Below are 21,393 nucleotides of genomic sequence, written 5' to 3' on the forward strand. Positions count from 1 at the left end.
GATTTTAACCACATGTCCCTCACACTCTTGGGAACCCATTTTATTACAACATTAACACCCTCTTCTTTTGATTCTCTCACTCTTTTCACTTCATATGAAAAAATTAAAAAAAATATAATAAGCGATAAAAAAGGGGGGTATTGTTGTCTCCCTTGAATGAAGCATTTGCATTGAATATTTACACCATGGTTGAACCTTCAAACTATCTATCAACACCTCCTTCACTATCACCATGGTATTGAGTTATTAATGAACTCTTTCCAATTGGTTACCCTTTCAAGCATAGGTGGAGTATCTCTTAGAGTGTTTATCTTATGGAGTTAGTGTATCCATAGTTTATTTATTTTTGGTTGTTGCCTACATCATTTTCATATTTGGGCTATATCAATGGAAGCCTTAATTGAATTTTTGAATAAGCCATTCCTTAGATATCCTAGGCCCCATGTTAGTGATTCCTCGACTCAAATACCAATTGCTCAAATACCTGAAATATCAATGTTCATTATATCATGCTAGTTGAAAACATCATTGCCTTTCACTTGGCAGGTCCACCCTATTGATTATGATACCTTTCTCTATGGGAATGACCTAGATACTTGTAGTATCTAGGAACTTACTTTCAACATTGGTAGGTTTTGTTGTACTCAATTATGAGTATTCATCATTGATTCCTCACCAAGTGGTTCCTCATGTGTTTGACATCAACATATCTATTCACTTAGTATAGTTTCATATTTGGACTAGGTTTGCATTTTATTCAATAGTGGGATACCTTGTCATAAGTAACATTGATCACTATTGGTCATTGACTAGACAAGCTAACTATATTAATTTTTACTCTGTATAGCAGATAAGTCATCATCAATGGAAAAAATGTAAATTTGGTCAAAGACTTCATTATTTCTCACCATTACATTACATACCTATTTTCTTTTGAGGTGATTCATTATTGTGTTTCCTCCAATGGATATATTGTTATCGACTTACAACATTTCCACTAATAGTCCAATCTAGAGGCTATTATTACCTACGTACCTACATTCATCATTGATAAGTGTTTTTGCATCTAGAAGTGGGTTTTATTCATTGACCCTTGACTGGTTGATTCCTCTAGTGCTAGATTTCAACTCATTTATTCACACCTTGGAGGAATGTCCCTCCAATGCTTATGTATTCACACCATGCAAATGGATTCTTTTAGTTCATTTAGTTTTCCAATGCCTCCACACTTTGTCCATGTTGACTTGCACTCTAAAAACATTTCAATGTTAGGAAAGTTTCTTTTGTTGGGTTTTCTTTAAAAGCAAAAGCTTTATATGTTGGGAAAATGTGGCTTTATTTGGACTCTACTTGCATGTTTTACTTTGGAGATTTCCCTTTTCAATTTTTTGCATGTATTTTTCCTTTTGTCTTATCTTCTCCAAGTGGAGTTGATTTCTTAAGAATATTTCCTATCCTCTTGTCACGTGTTTTCCTTTCAATCATGAGCTAAAGAAGTGACGCGTCCTTGAGACCATTAATCTTTAGCTCTTCCTCCAACTATATAGTTTATTCCAGTCAAAATAAGGGCATTTTAATTGACGATATTTTAAGGAGATACCAATGCTTTTGTAGGGGCTAACATGACATGCTCTTCTCTATATTTATATTTTCCCAAATTGTTTATGAATGCAAGTTATCTTTAGCAAGAGAAGGGCACCCTTACATAAAATATTCTAGGTAGTTTTTAGGATTTTCAACCACTTTTTCAATGCCTTATAATATCTTGACAATGCTTTCACAAGGTATGAAGAGGATGTCATTCTTTGCATGATTTTGGGCTCCTTTTACCTAATTGAGGCACCCTATTAAGTGTGTAAGAATCCTAAATGCACTTAATTAAGGCTCAAGTTATACTTGATCTTCCTCTTGTTTTTAACTTGTCTTGAAAACAAATGATGATGCAAGTAAGGTAGACAAGGACCAATGCCATTATCCATTCTTCTTCCTCTACTCATCTTCATGTTTGTTAGTGTTTTACATTGAGTCTTGACAGAAGTGACGCGTCCTTGAGACCATTAATCTTTAGCTCTTCCTCCAACTATATAGTTTATTCCAGTCAAAATAAGGGCATTTTAATTGACGATATTTTAAGGAGATACCAATGCTTTTGTAGGGGCTAACATGACATGCTCTTCTCTATATTTATATTTTCCCAAATTGTTTATGAATGCAAGTTATCTTTAGCAAGAGAAGGGCACCCTTACATAAAATATTCTAGGTAGTTTTTAGGATTTTCAACCACTTTTTCAATGCCTTATAATATCTTGACAATGCTTTCACAAGGTATGAAGAGGATGTCATTCTTTGCATGATTTTGGGCTCCTTTTACCTAATTGAGGCACCCTATTAAGTGTGTAAGAATCCTAAATGCACTTAATTAAGGCTCAAGTTATACTTGATCTTCCTCCTGTTTTTAACTTGTCTTGAAAACAAATGATGATGCAAGTAAGGTAGACAAGGACCAATGCCATTATCCATTCTTCTTCCTCTACTCATCTTCATGTTTGTTAGTGTTTTACATTGAGTCTTGACACTACTCTAGGGTTTCATCATAGGTCAATTGGTGTGATCAAAATCTAGATTGAAATTGACTAAACTATCTTGTTGAACAAGTTTTGAGTGGTTTTTGGGTGGAACTAGCCCATCAAACCAAAAGTGACTCAATCCACTAAACTAAATAGTGATATTAGTTTCCAAGAGTTTTTAAGTGGAACCAATCCATCAAACTATAATTGATTGGTTTTTTTTGGAACTAATCTTTGTAGTTTGCATCAGTTGATTTCATATGGAGTTGACCAATCAAATATAGCTCCATATGGGTGCACTTCAACCCACCAAATTCACCTAAAAAATGGAAAACAAATAAAAAACCTTAAACCTTAAACTTAATTCTAAATGCACACTTTCTATATAACATGAGAAAACTTTGCATATTTGTTTTTTATGGTTTAGATTCACATGGATGCACATCAATATTTGAATAGTATAACTATTTTTCAATCAACCAATTTTGTTTTCAATGTTTTTACTAGTTCTATTTTTTGGGGTCAACCAATTTGATAACTAACTAGTCATGATAACATTGAGGCCAACAATGTCTTGAGTGGTCACTATTATCTATATCCTCTCTAGTTCCATGAAATGGACTAATCTTGATTTGTACTAAAATTATGCATTAGCATGTTTGATTAATGTAAAACTTGCTAGTTCAGTTTGTGAAGTTATATTATTGTGGGAATCTCAAAGAAAAAGGCTCCCTTATCTCTTTTATTTAGTGGAAAGGATTTTTTAGCTACTAAGATTTGATTTAGGATTGTTGTGCTAACGTTTTTTGTCCATATTCTCTGCCACCGATTAGATTTTGGACTGATTTCTCTTCTAAATTTGAATTTTAGGTTCCAATTTCTCTAGGGACGCCCCCTTGAGGCAAGTAAGCAGTACCCCAAAGAAAAAGGGACTATGTGAGATGACATTGGAATTTTCCTTATATTCGAATTCCTTAGAACTAAACTCCCCAAGGACAGTTCCAAGTGCTAATAGGTCCTAAATACATATGAGATTAAACGAAAAAATTGCATCATTAAAATACCCCACTCGCTAGAAGAATCACCATTGCAAATATAATTTTAGTTACATGCCATATACATTACTACTATTGTATTTTCCCCATTGTCTCATAGTGTAGGGAGTCGGAACACATGCGTAGTGGCTAGTCCTCAATAATTTCCCAATAGTGAAGTATAGGATTAATCACTTTGGAATTAAAATTGGTTCTTGTTGATATGCTAGAACCCTAAAATAGTTAAACATGTCCTCAATGGATATAAATCAATGCAATGATTCAGGGAATTGAAAGCCACTAAACATTCCCTACTCTATATGGCTCCCCTCGAATAGAAAGGGCTCATCCACAAGGACAAATGGGTGATTAGGCCGACATGAAAGGAAATATGGGACACCATATGCCTAACATGCATCTCCTTTATATGGAAAAGACATTGTTAGTTAGCATTTCATGGAGATGATACCATGCTACCATAAGGAATCAAATTTAGACATCCAACATTATGTTAGAATAGGTAGAGAATTGGAATTTGTTACAATGAGCACCAAAGCAAACATGTAAGCTCTTGTCGCATATGTTAGGAAGGGGACACTCACATGTTTATCATCTTCCAAATAATGTATCACTGCATTGTATATCATGTTGGGGATGTGAATGAAATATAATATGAATTTTTAATTTAAAAAGGTTTTCTAAGGAAATTCCATAACGGTCCATTTAATTACAGGAGTGTCATTTCAATGGTAATAATGGAAATGGTTTCTATCACAATGTAATAAGTTACTCCTAGCTTAGATAAGGTGTTTTTTTTTTGGTTCAAAAATTATACTTAATATAGTATTTTCGGTGATTATTTCAATTTGAAAATATAATTTACTATTAAAACTTGTAAACTTGGTGAATATTATCAATATAAGCATATTTAATATTTGATATAAAAATGACAAAATTTTGGAGTAAAATTTGTCAATTTACAATTTTTTTTTTTTCAAGAAAAGAAAATTAGCCAATTGACAAAAATTCACCCACTAAAAATATTTCGATTTGCATCTTTAACAGAAAAGTCTTCTTCAAACAATTCCATAAAACACTTTTTATTCAAAGGAGTATCAAATTTTCAATTGCAATAATCCAAATGGTTTCTATCCCATATCAGTTAGTAACATACTAGTTAGTTACTCCAAGTTCTTATTAAAAATATTTGACATTGAATTTAGCCTCCAATTGGGAAGAGGAGGCAACATTAGGAATTTGCTCCAATGATACCATGTAAATATAATTTCCATAACCAGAATTAGATATCAATACCATCGATATAGCTATAACGCTACGTAAAAATATCCAAAGATGAGATCAAATATCCAAAGATCAAAGTTGAATCAACTACAGAAGATTAGATATTGAAAACCATTAAATAAAATTGTCCCACAATGAGCCATCTAGATATTGAAAACCATAAAGTAAAATTGCTCCACAATGAGCCATCTTATCCAAGCTTAAGAAACTCGGGCATTTCTCTACTTTGTAATACGAACCTTGTATAGAGTAAAATTGGAAGGCACATGTTCAATGCGACATGTATTTAGTTTTGCCACAATGTTTAAAGAAGATTGGACAAAATGGCTTGCAGGGAACAACATCACTCGAGAATTTTTGTGGAAATTTTATTCTTGTTTAAATAAGCCAGTTACATTGGCAGTAATAAGCTGAAAATGCATGAAGCTGTTTTGTCCAAATAGGAGCTTCTATGGCTCTACAAAATGATAGATTTAAATAATATAACAACTGAATTAATTTCACAGTTAGGTCGTGCATGTTTATGATACATATTATTACATTTCTTGAGAACTTCCACTTTTATCGATTATTTCCAATCAGATGAAAGATATTCCAAGGTGCTCAGTGCGCATATTGTCATGGTTTTTCTTCAATCTTCGCCTTGGATTTATTTGGCGTTTGCTCCACCTGCAAAAGATAACGAAAGAATCAGCACCCTCAACTCTGGAGACATTCTTGTAAACGTAACATAGAATTATTGTACTGAGTGAAGCAATGAACTCTACAGCCTGATATGGGCGCAATCTCCATGTCATGTGCATAACGCCACCCAGCATGGTTTTTTTTAAATAACATAACGTCAAAAAAACTGCATATTGCATATTGTTTATCCTGTCATACCTAAACAAAGGTATATTCATCTTAATCTTGAATCTATTAATCTTGATCTATTAAATGTCGACAGGGATTTCAAAAAGCCAAGGTGTAAACCTAAATAATTATTAAAATGATGTATATAATGTTGAAACAGGATCGAGATTTGCAGCTTGAGTTTATTATATCCATCTCTGATCTTCACAGATCCCAGGTTAAGATGGATATATGCTATTCTATTAATTTAGAGCATGCACGAAGATGTCTAAATACATTGACCAGATGCAGAACATGGAAATTTCTATTTTGTTTGATGGTTTGAAATACAGACTGACAAAGATTTATTCTTAATGCTCGATATGTCCAGTTGCATAACACCGCAAACACCAAGCTAGTCTGCGTAGCCTCATACATACCAATGCTGGTTGTATAACCAAAGTGAATCTGAAGCCACAGATACTCCATCCTCATTGCGGTTCCAGTAGAAATAAGCATGGGAACGGTTCTTTATCTCTAGCATAGCATGACCGTAACTGGCTTCACGGAAAGCTGAGTATGCAGGCTGTGGGTCTTTGAAGCTGTGTAGAGATACAAAATTAGCTTTTGATCAATTTTAAGAAGGAAAACAGCTTCAAGCTGATTTAAAAGCAACAAGTAATGCATGCATGTATATGCCTCATATTATTTATTTTTACTAAACATATATTGATAAAAACATCAAAATGAAAATCGAATCTACTAAAAATTTGGCTTAATTACATACGGCCCAGCAAGGCCTTCTAAGTTGCCACCATCACCAACAGTTATATACACTGGAGCTGATTCATCTTGCTCAGGTTTACATGCTCCATTTGTAATGTTATATTTTACATTAGACATTCTATACTGCAAAGCAAACAGACATCGGAAGTTTGTTAGTTCAAAGCATCAAGTTTTATCAAAGGGAATCTTGCAATATAGACATATCAAAACTGAAGCAACAGGTCATACAGAAAGCAAAGAAGAAAGACACTTATTTTGCTTATATTGGACAGGTGTATTTTTATGAACTTAATATTTAAGCAATATTATTATCAATAAAAATAGAAATATAAAGAAAACTCCAGGCTTTTCACAGATGTGTCCAGGATTTCAGGATTTCATTGCTTGGCATGTGCATGTGAGAGTTGATAAACTTATTGTTATTTAATTGCACCCTATTGAAGTTGCATAGACCATATTCACAAGATTTTGACATTTCGTTAATTTTTTTTAGGGCTTGATTGTTCTTTGCTGAAGATAATTGCATTTTCAAATCTACTAATTATTTACAGATCACATTTTCCAAATAACATTCACCCCATATCATATCATCATTACCAATTATGTAGAGAGAACAATAAACAACAATGCAGTGAAACAATAAGGAACAACAACAGAAAAGCATACACAGAGACACCATGATTTAGCCTTTAGGTCAGAGACCAGGAAAAACCCCACAAGGGGGGAAACCCAACCAGATTCTTCTTCTATTAGATATTCATCAATTGTTCAGATAAGATGCAAAGTACAACATCATGAGACATCATTATCAATTGCATAGGCCACCTAGGGCCAATCCGACAACAAATCATATTGTCATAAGAACATTACTTGACTATTGTTGTCATAGAAGTTCTGCTATCACTGTCATATCATCCTCAAACCATACGGTTCTGTTGTAATATAACCATCCATCGCTTTTACTGACATTCACCATTTAAGTCACTGTCAAGATCAAAGTCATATAGTGTTACAGTCAAACATCAGGTTCATTGTTAACAAGGTCACTGTATGTATCTAACTCACTGTTATGTAACAGGGTCACAGTCAGAGACATCCATCTAAGTCATTGATATACCACCTCACTATGAGGCCAATGCTCTTAGTCCCATGCTTGTCTATGAATATCTAAAGAAAAATGGACATGTTCTGTTAATTTGTCTCAATGTTTTATGCTGTAACAATCACTTGAAAAATTTCTTCTTTTAGTAGCAATAACTTTTCCAATTTAATTTCAATCACCCAATAACAGTAAGCAATTGTAGATAGAACAGTAAACAATATGCACAATAGAAGACAACCAAGATCAATGAGATACAGAGATCTAGGTCAAAGACCAGGGAAAACCCCACAAGGGGAAAAACCCAACCAAATTCTTCTTCTATTTGATATTCATCAAATGTTCAACAAAGATACATAGTCCAAGTACATCTATCAACTAGTCAAAGATCAAAGCCTTGACCATCCAAGTCAACAAATCAATATCCAATCAATGATGAGCATAAAAGTCAAATCTGGTCAAAGTACTAGTGCTGCAATATCGGCCCTGTCAAAGTCCAGTCAACAACAACCCTAACCAGTCAACGTCAATGGCCAAATGTGCCCAGAAAACTTTGGTCAAAGCAGCAAAGAATTCAGCCTTGCTTGGTCAAAGCCAATCAAAACAGATCCAAAAATTCCTCCTGCAATTTGGTCAAAGCCAATAGTCAACCTGCAGAAACCCTACTTTCAGATCTACGATTAAAGATGGTCAAAGTGCCCACGTCAAAACAGTGAAAGTCGCCCTGAATTCAACCTTCCAAAACAGATCAGAAAATTCGGTCAACCAAGTCAATTATGCCCCCGGGCAATGTTGGTCAAAGATGCCTAAAAACAAAAGTCATTGCAGTCAACAAAACTTCTCTCTCCCCTTGCACATGTGAACTTGACCCTACAATTTTAAGAAGAGATCGAACCAGATGAAGAAGATGTGATGTGTAATGTGTTTCCTTCAAGTGATGTCAATTTAGGTCTATTTATATGTAAGTTAAGAGGATGAATTTCTCTCTTTAGGCCGACTTGTACCAACATTAAGAATAATATTTTTCCATGTGCAAATTTATTTTTTCCAAGTGCAAGAGGGGTCTCCTTAGGGTTTGCAGGGCTTCTCCAAGGAGGGAATTGTAAATTGCTCCCTCAACTGCCAATTTTCAACATGTTCAACAAAATAAACATTTCACGAAAACGATAAAACAAATGGTCAGAAACAATGCTAAGAATAGCCAATTTGATGCTAAGCTCCCTCTCAAAGGTTTCTATTGACAAAAATCCTAGCTCTTGAAAGTTCGTTGATCAAAGATATGAGACCTGTTGACCTTGCCACCTACACCTACCTAGAAGTCAGTGAGAAAAGCCTTCAACCCCACAAAGTGTGGTTCGTGGCAAGGAACTCAGAGAAGGGTCTGTCACACTAATCCTGACTCTCTCCGTTTGAGCTATCTCTTAGGTTAGCTAAGGGGGGTGGTCCCTAATGAAAAGTTAATTTAAAAAGGATGTGGGTTTCTAGGAGAATTGTTAGATTTATATAGATTATCTCTTTAAGATTTATAAGAAAAAAATGATATGAGCAATAACCATCATAAGATAAGCATGCAATACATAAACAACCAGTGCCTTCCAAGTATTTGCTCTTTAAGAAATGAAATTGTATTTTGCTTAAAATGAAGTGAAATTCTTTCAAATGGAAAGCTAAAATAACCCTGAAAAGTGAAACACTAAATTGTTAGCACAAGATATTATAAACGCTTTCAAGATGAATAAGTCTACAAATCAAAGCATGGAAACTTTCTTGCTAAAAAAGATACAAAAATAACTCAAATGTTAGACCAAGATGACAACAAAGTATGTTACAAAAATAATCTAAGAGGTTAGGCCAAAAAGTATGAACAAGCTCTCCTCTTTGACTAGCCATGAATTAGCTCTTTGAAATAGCCAGATATTGATAAATGAAGTACAATACGTAAAAAATATTTTTTTCCAAGTTTGATATTTTGATGCAAGAAATAAAAGCTTTAAGAAACTTGAAAGAATCTCTGCAAGACACAAATAAGATATATATGAGACTTTGGAATTAAAAACATGCGGGTTCTCCTTGAATATTTTTCAAGAATGGGTTGGATCCTCTGAGAATTTCCCCTCATGCTTGAAAAGCTTGACCAAATAATGATTCATCTACAAAACTTCATCACAAATCATTAAATCGACATGAAATTAAATAAGTGCAGTGGAAAGAATTCTTAGAGATACATTTATTATCCACTAGAAGATTTCTTTTCCTAAAGCAAATAATTAATTCTTATGCTAATATGAGATAGTTGCATACTAACATAACTTGAAACAAGCATGAAAGAAATAATGACATGAGGAAATAAATAGAAGCATAACAACAAGTCAAGAATTTACCACACATGCAAGGAGAAGAACACCATCACGCTTTACCCCAAAGACTATTATATTATATTGCAAGTAGTGAATACAATCCTGCAAAGTCTCCTCAAGCACAATAGCTCGTATTACATGATATCATATGAGAGCCCATGGCTCTATTATATAAAGAGTTGGGAGAAAATCCCAATGAAGAATGACAATGACAAATGGCATTGGAGCCAATCCCAATGTAGAAGTGATTAAACAAGTGGCATGAGGTGACAATCCCAAAAAGAAATTTGAATTTGTTGAATGGAGCTCCAATGCCAAGGGTAAAAATCGAATTGTGGCAAGTGGACATCATTTTCTTCTTGCCTTATGTGCCAAATTCGAATTTTATGATAGAATGACAAGTGTATATGGGTGGTAACCCATGTGGGGACAATTTCCCACAAAAATCTCCAAATTTTCTCCCAAATCCTCCCAAATGTGCATTAACTTCACAAATTTGAATTTCCAAGTAAGCAGCTTTCTCCTTTAATGCCACAGATTCGATTTTATTTGAGCACATGTCATTTCCTTGATTTTAGGAGTCCACATTACCTTGGGACTTCACTTTAACTCCCTTATAATTTTCCACCTCATTTCCACAACATTTAACATGTGTGGATATTGATTTTTCTCTATTTATTTAATTTCTGGCTTAATTAATTGTCAGATTTCCCACTAAACCTAGGAAAAGTGGGTTTTGAGGGTTCAAAACACATTTTTAACCCATCAAAGTGTGTCATAGTAGAAAGTTGAGGGTGAGAGGTGCAAATTTCATTACTCATACCCCATACAACTTCTCTAGACATCACTTATTACATTACAAATACAATTTTATTAGCAATTTCCACAGTGCGGAAAATATAAAAAATTAAAAAATGACTACCTAGACCTAACCAAATTCCACGAAATTTTTTGTGTGATCTAGTATGGTAATATACATTAACTCTAGACACTAAGATGTGTTAGGGGCTCAACTTTCAAACCGTCACCCCGGCTTTGGGGTAAAACGTGAGTCAAAAACCCAAAAAATTATCCGCCTCTGAAAAAAAGGGATAATTAACCAGATAAAAAAAACACTCCAAGGTGTACTTGTTTACTGATCAAGTCCCAACATCCTAGGCCTGTTACAGACTCAAAAACTCATCATTACTAGTATCACTTATTACAATTCCCCACAGGGTGTGGAATCTGGGTATAAGAAAGATGATGAGAAAATAGAAGTAGAGTTAAAAAAACTCTGCTGACTAATGATATCTGATGGTACAAGTGTCCTCTGGATCATCCTTGGGCATGGAGTCTTCATAGAATCATCAGGTGCCACTCCAGTGGTCAACCTTTGGCTCCATATGGGGATGATGGACTCAGTAACTTACTTGAATCACTGAAGAATAGCTGAAATTCCTCACACCGTCCACCACGGGCACGGGAAATACGAGAACACACACGACTCCTCTGGTCTTCTACTCGCTTTAAAATCCCGACTTAAGGCGATCTTGGAACAAACTGTCCTCAGATAGGCGGCTCAACAGGCTTCAGTATTAATTCAAATAAATATGTTACATACCAAGTAATGCCTCAGAGTAGAGCCTTTAGTCTCTGGTCTCTTAAAGCACAAAATACAAACACTCTCTCTCGCGCACACACACACACACATATATAAATCCTAAGAACATATGAGAATTATTGAGGGTCCTGTCAGACATTACTTAGTCCAGACAATGTTTGCTCAACATTCTCGAGTACAATAATTAAAAGAAAATGCACTACCAAGGTCCTTTCCGACTTCGGTCACTATCATATTCGTAGTTGAGTTCGTCTGCTTCTGATGAGGATGATGGAAGCTTTTGCTTTAGCCATGACTGATTTAACCATTCCAAATATTCTGATTCCCATGCGTGGTCCTGTTGCTCCTGTGCATCTTGGTACAAATCTACGAAAATGGTTGCTTTATCATTGGATACCTTCTCTTTTCCTTTTGCTGTAGCTGCTTTTTCTTTTGTTGAGACTGTAGAAGATTCTCCTTTTAGTAGTGCCTTTGATGATTGTCCTATATCAAACTTTATCGTGTCGGTTGTAACATAGAGATTCTTCTGTGGAAGGAGATATTTATCATCGGACTTTGTCCACCGATTAACATAAGCCATTGGATCTATCTCTATGTCAAGGAAGGAATCTTTTTTGCTTTTACGGAATTCAGGCATTGATTGAACTGACATTTCAACTCCATCTAATAATTCCCATTTGAAAATTTGAAACACGCTGACAGAGCGTTCTATGGCGCAGATGATCCAAAGCTTGCAGTTATGATTGATATGTGCCACCTGTTGCCAATTCAAAAATCATGGATGAACATACCTTGGTTGACAGTAATAAGCTTATCAGACAAACTACATCATCACTCCAATTTCCTGCCATAACACTAACAGTAATTAATGCCTTTTGATTGATTAGTTATTTGATTACTCTTAATCTTCCTTGAAGTTCTTCTAAGGTTTTGATCATAGACAATTTTTCAGGCAACTTAAGTCTATAAAATTCTTTGAGCCAAAGAGCAATTTTCTTGACTTCTTCAGTGTTGTCAGCTAACACAGATTCATCAACTCTTTCAAGTCCATAGAGTTGTGCAAAAGGATTTGGGACAATGGGATTTCTGAATTCTAAACTTTGATAATCCCAAGGTGTCGAGAAAGTTCTCAAATATTGCAATGTCCTTTCAATACATTGAGAAGCTCTCACTTGTGGCTTCTTCCTGCAACAACCATTTTTTATTTCCCAATCTGCAAATGGTTCAAAAAGTTCATATTGGGGAAATGAGTCTGTACCTGCAAAATTTTCATCATTTCTTTGAAGAAATGCAACATCAATTTCTTCGAAAAGATCAGGAATTCTTAAAGACTTTAAAAACCTTCCAACCCTTTCAGTCATATTTATTTCATCTAAATCCAGCATTTTAGCAGAGGTATAAATAGCAAAGGAGAAATCTATACCACCGATAATCTGATAATAATTCAAAGTTTGCAACACTTGAATCATGGATTCAGTAAACTCTTTTGTCCAGTAATCATCAAGAGTCTTAAAATAAAGCTTCACCTTCATATTGGGTAGAGGATATACTTTTACCAGTTCTTCATCTAAACCCAATAAAATACCAACATTTTTAGACTGCCAGGCTTGACATCTTTGTATCCATTGATTTCTTCTAATTCACAGCCCAACAACCTTTTTTATTTCTTCAACCAAATCAACAAGAACTAATTCAAGAATCTGGAATATTTTTACAAAGGTTTCAAAATTATCATTTGCAGGGGTCTTACCAAGAAAAACAAATATATCAGTTCTTTGGTTATGAGTATGGACTTTGTTCATGTCTCTGGTAAGAGAGTCAACTAGATAATTTGAAATACCTGGAACCCATTCAACATCAAAATCATACATTTGAAACCATATCTTCCATGCCAGTAGTCTTCCTCTTGCGAGTTGTTTTGATATTTTTGCTGATAAGAAATACTTGAAATTCATTGAGTCTGTTCTTATCAGAAACTTGGCAGGGGCTAAATATAATTCAAATTTTTGTATGCCATTGAAAATGGCAAGAGTTTCTTTTTCAACTGTAAAATAATTTTTCTGGTGTATCAAAAATTCTCCAGATGCATATGCACATAAAATTTCTTCTCCCGTATCCTCCTTCCTTTCAAAAAGGACGACTGCCCAGAAATTATCGGATGCATCAGTTTGAAGGATGAGAAATCCATTACCTGGCGGTTTGAGCTCGGGGAGATGTTTGCATTCAGCTTTTAACAATTTGACTACTGCAGTGGCTTCTGGTGACCATCCAGAATTCAAATGTCTTCGGATTGGAGCAGTTTTTTCTGACAATCTAGGAATGTATTTATGAACATAATTTAGTATTCCTAGAAATCGCTGAATCATTTTAGTATCTTGTAGCTCATCAGGAAATTCAGATAGCTTGGTCAAAACATGAGGCTGCATCTGAATTTTACCATTTATAACATGGATACCCAAAAAATCCATACTATCTTGAAACAGAAGCATTTTCTTTTCAGACAAAACAATGCCATGCTTTTTTTCTTCTTCAAGGAATATCTACAAATGCTTCAGATGGGATTCGAGATCCTGACTATGAATCAAGATGTCATCAATATAGACAACAATAAAATCATATTTACCAAAAATATAGTCCATTCGCCGTTGAAAGAAAGCTGGAGCATTCTTCAGACCAAATGGAACTACTTTCCATTGGTAAAAACCTGCAGGACATGTAAAAGCAGTTTTGTGACGATCTTCTTCTTTGATTTTTATCTGGTAATAACCGGATTTCATATCGAACTTACTGAAGACCTTGTTGTTCTAAATTTTTTGCATAATTGTTTCCTGGCGGGGTAGAGGATAATTGAAGCTCTTTGTGATTGCATTTAATGGCTTATAATTAATTACCATTCGAGCTTTACCTCTGAATATTTCAGAATGATTTTTTACCAGGAAAGCAGAACAGGAATAATGAGAAGAACTAGGTTCAATCAGCTTGAGACTTAATAGTTCTTCGATCTGCTTTTTATTTCTTTTTCATCAGTTGGAGTGCAGGGTATAAGTTTTCCTTTAACCCCATTGTCATGAAGAGTAACTATTTCTTGCTGGGGACTCTCTATACTCCAAAATGCTTGAGGGTTTTCAGAACAACTTTTAAATAATTCATCATAAATAGCCATTTGTTCGGGAGACCAGTCAGGATTTCTGTTTGCTTTTTGTTTAGTTTTTGTTTGACTCCTTTCTTCATAAAACTGCAATACTTCTTGCCAATTATTAGAATCATTCTGGGGCCTTTTTATACCTGGCTATTTTCTTTTTAAGCTTCTGAATTGGCCAAAGTCAATCTTGGTACTGAAATTGCTCTTTTTTTTATATTTAAAATGACTTTGTCTTCACTGATTGTAACTGGCAACACAAAATTAATAAAAGGCATGCCAAGAAATAAACTTGCAGAGGCATCATAGTGCTGGATTGCAGAAAATTTTACTATACTCCCCCCAACTTTTAAAGAAACATTATCAACATAGTGGGTGAGATTGACGGAGCCACCAATGGTCTCGGAAATAAGAATATTTTGCAAAGGCTTCCATAAACCTTTGAATAAAGATGGGCGAGCTAAATTGTTGGAGCCTCCTATGTCAATGAAGGCATCCACATTGATCCATTCTCCTTTGGCTTGAACTTCAACAGGAATATAGAGGAGATTGTTTGTTTTAACAATCTTTTTGAGAAAAGAACTTTCTTCAAGATTAACAGATGTTGGAGAAGGCAAAGATGATGATTGAGAAACTGTCTTTGGATAGGGGCAAAAAAAATTCAACATGGATTGTGGAGGCAAAGAGTTTAAAATGGGTTGTGAATTCATAATACCTCGATCCGTAGAAGTAGATAGAGAAGGAACAATAGAGACAGTATCATCTGAAATGTATTCAGATGTCTCATCAGTATAATCATCTGAGCTAAATTCATCACTGAAATGCAATTCATTTTCATTCTCTGGTTCAGAACAATCATAGCATCTATTCATTTTCTGACACGTGTCGGGAACTGACTCAGTATCTGACAAAGAAGCATCAGTTAATATATACACATCTGATACTTCGTCTTGAGAATCAACCATAGACCAATTATCTACAAAATCATCAATTTCTATACAGGCTTTCAACTTGTTGGAAGAGCTTTTAGGACATTTTCTGGCGAAATGACCTTCTTGTTTGCAAATAAAACATGCATTGTCTCTTTTTGGTTGCCTGCGCTTTTTAAATATTTAAATTTTCGGAACAACCTTCTAGGATTGGCTACTCTCTTGGGCTTGAATTTTCCATATCTTTTAGATTTTCTCTTTCTAAATGGTGTCCATGGTAATACAGAACGACAAACATCAAGACCAGGAGAAAAGTCTTGAGCCTTCTTCTGCCAGCAGAGATATTTAACCTTTTCTTGACACCGAAATAAGAGATCTACCCAATAAGTTTGTTCAATCTTTTTCCCTTGGACTTCCAGATCTTTCATAATCAAATCACCTAAATTACCAGGCAATTTTGACAGGAATGAAATCTTCTGAGTTGAATCATTGGTAATGTTGACACCTAATCTTCATGATTGGGGGAATTTTGTGTAAATAAATAAATTAGGAATGTGAACAGTCATCGGGAGATGAACTGAACAATCACTCCTATTGTATATAACAATGACCTACCTATGGAATAATAGACGAATCAGTTATTTGTTTTGTGGAGTTACTGCCTGGCCTGACATGGTATCAGAGCCAGCTTCTTTTTAGCTCTTGTTCTTTGTAACTCCCTCCTGCATAGTCTGCTCATACTCTGCCCATGTTCTGCAGGCTGACATGTCTGTCATATCCCTGCGAAATCTCAGTCACTGTTTAATAATTTCGTTGTGTGTGAGTTCCATTTTGCTATGCGTTATACGCATGGATTCGTTGTGAGTCTCAACCCAAGCCTGCGCCTGCCTGTTCTTCTGAATATATTAATCGCTCTCTGCCTGTTCTTCTGAATACATAAACGTTTCATAATGTTTTAGCGCTGTCCTTCATGGTACTGCATCTGCTCCAGGTTCTGAGAAGTGTAAATGCGCAATCTCTGCCTGCTTGGGGGTGACCCATGTGATTTTTCCAGAGCCTGCTCATTCTTTTTCCGACCCGCTGCCAACATCTTTACATCTCTGTTCAAACAATTATATCCAAAATGGTTGCTGCCCAAAACTCAGAACACACAGAACTGTAGTAACGCACTCCTGGCCTGACAAATAGAACTGGTTTCCGTTTGGAGTCTGGTCGAGTAGAGATGCATGGTATCGTGGAGATGCCGTGAGCTTGGAGTCCGTAAATCCCAAACCTGGTCACGTTACTCTATCGTTGGTCGAATGGAGATGCGAACCCGAGATGTCGGGCCTTCTTTGAGCGGATCGAGGGGATGAGCATGTTCTTGGAGAGCCGTAATTGAACCTCTCTTCTTCCCAGCTGAACACCGACAATTTTTTACTGACCAGCGGCCAAGTTCCAAGAAAATTTTGCTACCACAGTATCAAGGGATCAGCGGAAACCGAAATTATTGTTATACACAGGAGTAAAGAAATTCTTCGGTGAGTGAGTTTATTTGAGCTGTCAAAAGGGAGAAATTATGCTAGCTATCCTCAAATTTCATTATGCCTGACACGCTGTGACCGCACTACTGTTGACCGCATTACTTGCTTGTTGGGTACACGCTGAAGTCTGTGGGTTTATACATATGCCTGTACATGTGCAACTGTTTATTGAATGCGTATTAACGCTGTGGTTTATATGATATTAAAGCTGTGCGCTATGGGTTTATATGTGCGCTATGGGTTTATGCGTAGAATGGTATATATTGACCAGCATATATATTGAATGATATATATTGACCAGCATATATATATTGAATAGTTTGTAGATATTTGAATGCGTTGAATGGAATATGAACTGAGTTTGTAGAATGGAATATGGTGGATGTATTATATGAGGATCCTTTTATAAACATTGGAGGGATTTGAAGAAACATAGTACATAAAAGTATTTGAAATCTTTTTGCCCTTTTGAGTACAATTTCACTGTATATCAGCAGAAGTATTTTTTCTATCAGCAGAAGTTTTTTTTTACAGAATGCATTCAATCATCTCTATGGTAGGAATAGTTCTCACTGGCAAGGAGAACTATCCTGAATGGTCCCGGATGATAAAACACACCCTCATCTTCAATGAGTTGTGGAAAGGAGTGTGTGTCGGAGAAGGAGACAATGACCCAGTACAACCTACCTCAGAAAAAGAGCTCGTCATTTGGGAAAACAAGAACAGCAAAGCCTATGCATTAATCGCAACATCTGTAAATGAAGAGGTGAGTCGCCATATTTCATCATATTCAACTGCCTTTGAAGCTTTACAAAAGCTGAAAGAACTCTATGACTCACATTCTGCACTTGAAGTTGTTCAGTGCATGATTAAACTCTTCACTCTTGAACTGAAAAATAATGATCCACTTGCTCTTGCATCTGAAGTAAAATCTATAATGCATGATATCAAATCCACTAAGGTTGAGTTGGATATCCCTCTTATTGCTTTTCTCAAGGCACTCTATCCTACTTACTCCAATTATCCTGAATCTTTACAAGCAAATGGAAATCTTAAAGATATAACCTTTGACTCTCTTGTGAAAAAGTTTGCTGAAAGAGAGAAAGCCTTTGGAAAGAAGACAGCCCTTGAATCTTCTGAAGAGACTGTGTGCCTTGCTCATAAAGAAAAGCATCCTGCTCAAGATTCTACAAGAGGAAGAGGTGGACAAAGAGGAAGAGGAAGATATTTCAGAGGTAGGGGGGCAGACATTCTCAAGGAGAAAAGGCAGACTTACATTGCATTTGCTGCAAAAGAAATGGATCACATGATGCCTCTACATGCAAGCTACCATGGGACAAAATTGAGCAGAAAAGAAACCAACAGAAAGGTAAAACTGATGATACAGACAAAGGTAAAGCACCTGAATCCGCTCACTATATTGAGGCACAATGTAACATTGGAGTAAATGAAGATTTGTTTAATGCTTCACTTGCTTCTTCGAAAAATGATTGGTTGCTTGATTCAGGAGCAACCTGTCATATGACTCATAGAAAAGATTTTTTTGAAGATTTCACTGATAATGTTGATGGAGCAGTATACTTTGTAGATCAGTCAAAAATCAAGCCATCAGGGCTTGGCACAATCAGGCTTAAACTGCCTGGTCTTCCAGACTTTCTTCTGGATCATGTTCTATATCTCCCACAGCTCAAGAGAAACTTGCTGTCCTTGGTCCACATCCGCCAGCAAGGTCACTCCATTCATATGTTTGATGACAAGCTTGAGGTAAGAAAAGCTTCTGACCACTCACTTGTCATGAGGGGAATAGAAGAAGAAAGGCTTCTCAAACTGCAAGGAACCTCTGCTCATGCACAACATTTCTCATATATTTCTCATCATGAAGAAGGTACACTTCCATCAAGTTTATTATGGCATGCTAGATTTGGACATTTAAACTATGACAGTCTCTGCTTATTGAAGAAAAATGGTGTTGCTGGTTTGCCTACAATTCCTAGGAAACATAAGCAATGTGATGCTTGCATTCTAGGAAAGCATAGCAAACAGTCTTTTCATGATTCACATTCAAGAGCACATAGGAAGCTTGAACTCATTCATTCAGATTTATGTGGTCCAATGCCTATTCCTTCTGCAAATGGAAATAAATATATCATGACATTTATTGATGATTACACCAGAATGTGTTGGGTTTATTTATTGAAGAACAAATCTGATGCCTTTCAAACATTCAAGAATTTTCATAAATGGATTGAAAATGATGCACAATCTCATATTGGGTCTATTCGCACTGATAATGGAAAAGAATATACATCAAATGAAATTGAAAACTATCTTCGCCAACATGGGATCAAACATCAAACAACTGTGCCTTATAATCCCCAACAACATGGTGTAGCTGAAAGAATGAATAGAACAATCTTGAATATGGTACGATCCATGCTTTTCTTCAAAAATGTAAAGATAATGTTTTGGGCTGATGCTGTTCTGTGTGCTGCATATATAAAGAATAGATGTCCATCTAATGCTATAAGAAACAAGACTCCTTATGAATTATGGTATGGACATGTTCCTTCGGTAAAACGTCTCAGGATCTTTGGTTCCACCTGTTATGCTTTGATACCAAAGGTACATAGAAACAAACTTGGTGCTGGAAGTCGTAAGTGTATCTTCCTGGGGTATTCAAACACCTCCAAAGCATACCGCCTCTATGATGAAGTAAATAAAAAGTTTGTTGTATCTAGAGATGTAATTTTTCTTGAATCATCCAAATCTGACAATGTTGTTGAGCGACAACTTGATCGCTCGGATAGATTCGCAAAAACGAAATCATTTCAAGAATTTGATAATCAGATTCCACATCTTGAAGGGGGGATTCCTATACTAGATCAACATGTGGAATCTTCTTTTGAAGAACAATCTCCCCTGAATGAAACTCCAACAACGGATGATGCTTTAAGTGATGTAATTGATAGAATTGGGAGACTCAATCTTGATTCAATCCCAACTCAATCAACAGAGCAGCCTGGACCATCTCAGAAAGGTCCCCCGAAGTGGCTGACAAAGACACTTGAAAGTGTTCATCCTGATGAAATTGGAAAAACAGGAACCAGAAACTCAAACCAACAAAATGGAGGTGATGTAGATGACTCTAATTCACCTGTTGATATGGATGTTACTTATGATTGTGAATTGAACTTGTCTACAGATTTTGAACCAACTTCCTTCAAAGAAGCTGCTTCTCATGATGAATGGAAAGAAGCGATGCAAAAGGAGTATGATGCCCTCATAAAGAACGACACTTGGAAGCTGGTTGATCCTCCATTTGGAACCAAACCAATTGGCTGCAAGTGGGTCTACAAGAACAAGTACAAAGCTGATGGCTCACTTGACAAGCACAAAGCTAGGCTTGTGGCAAAAGGTTTTGCACAGAAGGAAGGGGTCGATTATGAGGAAAATTTTGCCCCCACAGCAAAATGGGCCACCATCCGGACACTCTTTGCACTAGCAGCTCAGAACGGTTGGAAAGTCCATCAAATGGATGTAAAAACTGCCTTCTTGAATGGAGATCTAAAAGAGAATGTTTTTATGTCCCAGCCTGAAGGATTTGCTGTGAAAGGACATGAACATAAAGTATGCAAACTTGTGAAGTCCTCGTATGGCCTCAAACAAGCACCGCGAGCCTGGTATGAAAAACTAACTGAGCATCTTCTGAAACTCAACTTCAATCATTTTGATCTTGATGATGCAACTTTATTTGTCAAGAAAGTTGGCAAAACAATTGTATATCTTGTGGTATATGTAGATGATCTTTTAATGACAGGGAACAATGAAAGCTACATTGCATCCATAAAGAAGGAATTGGGGAAAAGTTTTGAAATGACTGATTTGGGCTATGTTCATTACTATCTTGGCATTGAAGAAACCCAACATCCAAAATCCATATTTCTTTCTCAAAAGAAATACATTGGAGATTTATTAAACAGATTTGGCATGACAGAGTGCAATCCTCTTTCTACTCCAATGGAACAAAACTTAAAGCTCACATCTATTGAAGGAAAGGAATTTGAGGATGCAACAAAGTATAGATAGCTTGTAGGAAGTCTCATCTATCTCACTACTACCAGACCAGACGTTTCATTTGCTGTTGGAATCCTCTCCAGGTTTATGCAAAAGCCTTGTGAGAGACATTGGTCTGCTACAAAAATAGTTCTAAGGTACTTGAAGGG

The 21,393-nt window shown here is 35.8% G+C and overlaps 1 protein-coding gene across 1 annotated transcript in view; it reads right to left on the minus strand.

The window, feature by feature from the left end:
* Positions 1-5,246: 5,246 nt before the first annotated feature.
* Positions 5,247-21,393, minus strand: part of LOC149140797 (bifunctional purple acid phosphatase 26-like) — a 260,481-nt gene continuing 244,334 nt past the window's right edge. Inside the window, exons 8-10 of the mRNA XM_089446580.1 lie at positions 6,522-6,643; positions 6,175-6,336; positions 5,247-5,572 (exon numbers count right to left, since the gene is read on the minus strand). Of these exons, the coding sequence (XP_089302706.1) occupies positions 5,482-5,572; positions 6,175-6,336; positions 6,522-6,643 (375 nt within the window). The 3' untranslated portion in view covers positions 5,247-5,481. The remainder of the gene's footprint in view (positions 5,573-6,174; positions 6,337-6,521; positions 6,644-21,393) is intronic.

Source organism: Pinus tabuliformis, chromosome X (genome assembly GCF_031772625.1).
Source record: "Pinus tabuliformis cultivar Carrire ecotype Pingquan chromosome X, CPIR1, whole genome shotgun sequence".
NCBI lineage: Eukaryota > Viridiplantae > Streptophyta > Pinopsida > Pinales > Pinaceae > Pinus > Pinus tabuliformis.